At 45.1% G+C, this 5,111-nt stretch overlaps 1 protein-coding gene across 7 annotated transcripts in view; it reads left to right on the forward strand.

The window, feature by feature from the left end:
* The window catches only part of ALMS1 (ALMS1, centrosome and basal body associated protein), a 123,223-nt gene that overhangs the window by 112,540 nt on the left and 5,572 nt on the right, over nucleotides 1–5,111 (forward strand). For 4 of the 7 annotated variants that reach the window (XM_019526319.1, XM_019526320.1, XM_019526324.1 and 1 more), the window contains one exon: nucleotides 4,237–5,042. The exons of 1 other annotated variant lie outside the window; for it this stretch is intronic. In XM_019526319.1, coding sequence (XP_019381864.1) covers nucleotides 4,237–4,377 — 141 coding nt within the window. In that variant the 3' untranslated portion in view covers nucleotides 4,378–5,042. 2 more of the 7 variants (XR_002099266.1, XM_019526322.1) reach the window with 1 other exon arrangement.

Here is a 5,111-nt window from a genome sequence, read left to right on the forward strand (position 1 = left end):
CCGACCCTAAATCTATGAAACTATGAAACTATGAATGGGGTACAGCGAAGAAGAAACCAGGCACGGTGATCGCTGAAGAGGACGCGCTGCTTCTTTAATCAGCTCTCTACCCTGAGTGAGGCAGAAAACTTGTATTTTTTTAAAAGAAGATTTGATTAAATGACTGAGAACTATATCATAATGCATTTTGCTGGAGGGGCAAAATCTGAATCCCGGCATTTCCTGACATTGAAATCTTGATTTTGTAATCTTCATGTTGTTTTAATATAAGCTTTGTGTGTGCGCACTGCATATAAAGCCTGCATTTTTATCCCAAATATTTGCTTTCTGCACTTCATTGAACTCAGTGGGGATTAAATCTACTTCACCTGGGTTTTGCTGAGGTCCTGACTTGGGTCTCTTGGCACTGATGATGTTGTCAGTACAAACTGATCACAGGCAACTTGCAAATATTTATTCTGAGAAGCCTCCACCCTTGTACAAATATATTTTTTTAATGCGTGCTGCCTTGTAAAGCCCCTGGTGTCAGTGCATTCAATGGCAAGCAGAAATGGCAAGCTAGCTGCTGAGACTAGAGATCAGTTGGAGAGAGAGGAGATTTGTGAGCAAGGTGATGGCCACTAGATGTCCTTCTCCCAAATGGATTGGAGCGATACCGACTGTTTCAAGAGGCGTGCAGTGGATTCACTAAGCTGCAGCCCTTGCATGACTTGGCTGTTTTGGATTAACTTTCTCTTGCATCTCATTTCTGCCATCAGCTGCTTTGCTACCGTCTTTTTAAAATTAACAGCTGCAGAGATTAACATTCTTACTTGTCATCTTTGGGAGAAGATGAGCTCTGTGCAGTGCAACTTTTGGAGACCTTAGGAAGTCTGAGAACCGTGAATGCATAGATTATCCACCATCCATGTAGCCACTGTTTTACAATTTATAAACCAGAAGAATAACACAGTAAATGGCTTGGTGCCAGTGGTTATGCTGTTACATGTGGCAAATAGGTTTTATTCCAGTCTGTTCCGTTTCAGCACAGGTTCATATGTGGCACTCATCTCTGTACTATCTCATCAACTCTCTCATTGACTAGAAATGCTGCTGCCGCTGCTAGGCAGTTGGTCTTAAACTTTGGGTGCAGTGGGAATCAAAGGGGGTTTGATTCGCGCCATCGCAGCCCCCTGGATCTGCCCCTCGTTATAATATTGTTTGCTTTGACATTGAGGCTGGAGCTCATGTCCAGGGTATGTCTGGTTGTAAGACCGAACACAGTTTCTTCAGTCTATCCAGGTCACTCCCAATCCTAGTGTGTGCAGCTATACCCAACTTGGTGTCATCCGCATGTTGGTCATCAGCAAGGATGTGGAAAAACTTGAGTGGGTTGGACCAGAGATGACCTGTAAAAATCCAAGGGAGGCAAGTGAGAAGGTGGTTTGTTGGTGGATGAACGCTGGAACTCCCCACGTCCTTCATTACCTGCAATATTTTATAACCAACACCAAGAAGATATCACTGAGCTCCTGTAGAAATCCCCTAGTGTTGAACTGTAAATGAGCCTAGTGGGTTTTGGCTTGGTTTTTTATTACCAGATGAATGTGTGCAAATGAAGCCCTTACCTGAAGCACCTATTTGGATGTTTGAGAAGGTGAATGCAGCGCCATCTGCTTTCCATCCCTGTCTGGATTTACAATAAGCCAGAAATCCCAGGGTGACAAGAGAGTTTAGCCCAGGGCTTGCGGTACGTGGCTGGATTATGTCTGTGAAGCAGATGAGGATAACGAGCCTCTATCACAACAGGGTCATGAATTATTTGGTGTGGGAGATGGGCCTTGTGTCAGGCAGCGTTGTCTTGACTTGGTGGTGTTTTGTGCTGTCTGCTTCCAGCTGCGCTTAGGTAATGGTTGTGTGCAGTGTGTATGTATTAGATGTCTGGTTTTCATCAGCACTGTCTCCCGACTTGCCCTCTTAGCAGCCTGTAGTAGACTGTGCCTTAGATGGACGTAAGAGGAGGGATGGTAGCTTTCCAGGCGTCGTAGAAAAGCAGGTTTGTTTAATTACCTTTTGGAAGTGCAACATTGCTGTTTCCTGGGAACAGATGGAGCAGAAGTTGCGTGTTCCTGGAATTATGTTGGCTGTGCTAGAAGTGGCAGCATAATCGTAATAATACTCAGATAATTTTATTTCAGGTAAAGAGAGAGCAATTGCATACTCGAGGCACGCTGGGTGCTCTTTTCTCCTTTTGGACCAGAGAAGAGGGAGGGAGCATTTACTATTTAGCCACATCTGACTTCCAGCCATAAAGAGGCTTGAGAGCAGTTAGGCTTGTTCCTGGATAGTGGCATGGTATAAAATAAGTGGAAATCACTGGGTGGTATAATACAGCATAGGTGCAGTATTTGGGGCAGGACTTTGCACTGAAGTGGGTGATGCTGTGGCTTGCAGAGTCTTCATGTGGGTGTAGTATAACAATCTAGGTCACATGCGGAAAAGAAGGGCTGGAAGGGACCTCGCGAGGTCATCTGGGTCCCTCCTGCCTCGGGCAGGATCATCCCTGACTAAATCATCCCAGCCAAGTGTCTGACTAACGTGCTCCTGACAGTTTCCAAGCATGGAGAGTCTGCAAGTCTGAGTAGCCCCGTCCAGTGCTTACCGCCCTCGTAGTCAAAAGGTTCATCTTCTCCAAGCTGAAGTTCCTCTGCTGCAGTTTGAGACCATTGCTCCTTGCCTTGTCCTTGGTGGCCCAAGTGAATAGTTTATCTTCGTGCTCTTTATAATTGCTTTTGAGACATTTGAAGACTGTTCTCAAATCCCACCTCCATCTTCTCTTCTCCAGACTAAAACAGTCCCAGTTCTTTCAGCCTTTTCTCCTAAGTCACTTCCAGGCCTCTAGTAATTTTTGCTGCTCTCTGTGGCAGTCTTTCCAGTCTGTCCGCATCCTTCTTGAAATCCCAAATTGGACACAGGGCTCCAGGTGAGGCCTTGCCAGTGCTGGATAAAGTGGAAGAGTCACTTCCTTTAATCTGCAAGTGATACTCCTGTTAATCCACCCGGGAGCTGACTATGAATCCACAGCGTGCTCTTTTGGCAGATAAAAAGATTTGGCTTTATTTGTCACAAATGCACGCTGCACATTTGTGGTCAGCTCATAGTCTGCTGTAACCCCCAGGTCTTTTTCTGCCTTCTTTGGCGTCATGCAGCCTAGCCAGTCATTTGTCGGTCTGTATTTGTGCATATGATTATTCCATCCCAAGTGTAGCGCTTGGCTACACTTGTTAAATTCCATCCTATTGATTTCAGACCATTTCGGGAATGACCTGACCCTAGCCCTACCCTCCAGAGTGCCTGCAGTTATACCCAACGTGGAGTCATCTGCACATTTGCTAAGTGCGCACTCGGCTCCGTCCTCCAAAGTATTAATGAAGATGTTAATACTGGACCCAGGACAACCCCACTTGATACCTCCTCCCAACTAGATGGCCATTGCTGAATATTTGTTGACTATGATGATCCAACTGCTTATGTCTCCACCTTGTAGTACTTTCATGTAAGCTGTTTATCTTTAGCTTATTAATGAGAAGTGGGAGACCATCTTGGGCACATCTGCCTCCTCCAGGTGGTGATAGGTCAGATCTGCTAAAGGCCTTTTTCATGCCTCATTCTTAATAATAGGTCAGATAGACAATGCTGCCAGTTTACAAAGCCCTGGAAGATGTGTTATGCTTTAAAGGTGCTGCAGCTCGCTGGCTCAAGTAGCAGAGATGCACGCATGCCCTTTTTGTACCTGATTTTTTTTAATCCATGTGAAAAGTTGGAGGTAAGAGGCCACACTGTGTTGGAGGAGGAGACCTGTATGTGCAGTGGAGAGGGATGTGTCTGGTGGGGGAAGAGAGGAGGTGGGCAGGGTTAAGGTTTTCCTGCCCTGTCAGAAACCGTACAAGATTTTCTTCACTAAAATATGGGGAAGAAAAAAATATTTTAGAGAGAAAGGTAACAGTTGTCTGAACCAGCCTTGCAATATGGTACATACCCTGCCCAATAAGAAGAAAATAAAAAATACAGTGTGGATGTTATAAACAGCCCTGGTATCAATCGCAAATATCCTTTTTTGCACACCATTGCTTGCTATATTGACTTCATAAGGACTCTGCTACCTCATTATGCCAATAAATGACAGGGTTTGTAAAACCTGAGCTGTGTTCGCAGTGTCGGGTAATACCGGCCCTCTTGGTGTGTCTGTGTTCACAGCTCCTCATTTCTATACAGGAGAAGGAGGTAGATTTCCACCCTGTTCTGGGATCCGTATCTGAGGCTCATTCCTTTAGGAGGAAATGGATGATTGATTCATCGTGCTTTTATGGAAGTAAAACTGTGTCTGATGGGGAATGACCGTCATTTTAAAATAAGTTCCTGAAGTCGCACAGAACAGGTTTTATGCACTCACTATTGAGATACCAACAGTTTCTCAGTTTAAAAAGAACTCACTACATAATGATTGCTGTTTCATAGCAATAAATGCTTGATCTGCCTGGTTTGCTGTTTGTGCCATTTCACCTGGGGCAGACACAGTACCATATTTTCCCGCATAAATATGTACCTCCCCCCAGCAAAGAAGGCTGCTGCTAGGGGGAAGAGAAGGTCATGCTGCATCGGCAGGGCTTCCCTCGCTGCTGTGCACTCTGTATGCCCATGGCCACAATTACTGTCCCTTTCCCCCCAGCAGAGGCTTGTGCTATGGAGGATGCTACTAACTCAGCAGGAAAGGGTGGCTCTTGATGCTGCTGCCTGCAATCTCCTCTCCCTTCCCCACGGCAGCTCCTTGTATTTTCCCTGAGAAAAATACCATGCTGACCTGTATTTTCAAGGTCCATATCTTATTCAGGAGTGCTATATGTAAGAAAATACAGCAAAATTATGTTACTTTCATACGAGCACAAAAATGCAGCACGCCTCGGTTGTGTTAGCTAAATCCTGATGAACGCAGTGGTTTACACGTTTTCCATGCAGTGTTGTAGTCTCTTATTTGATAGAGAAATATAGTAATCATTTGCCTTTCTCTCCACAGAAAATCACCAATCGTGTCTTGGGGAGAAAAGTGCCTTGGAACTGATCAGAATGACAAG

Source organism: Gavialis gangeticus, unplaced genomic scaffold (genome assembly GCF_001723915.1).
Source record: "Gavialis gangeticus isolate Ggan-Ray unplaced genomic scaffold, GavGan_comp1, whole genome shotgun sequence".
Classification (NCBI taxonomy): Eukaryota; Metazoa; Chordata; order Crocodylia; family Gavialidae; genus Gavialis; species Gavialis gangeticus.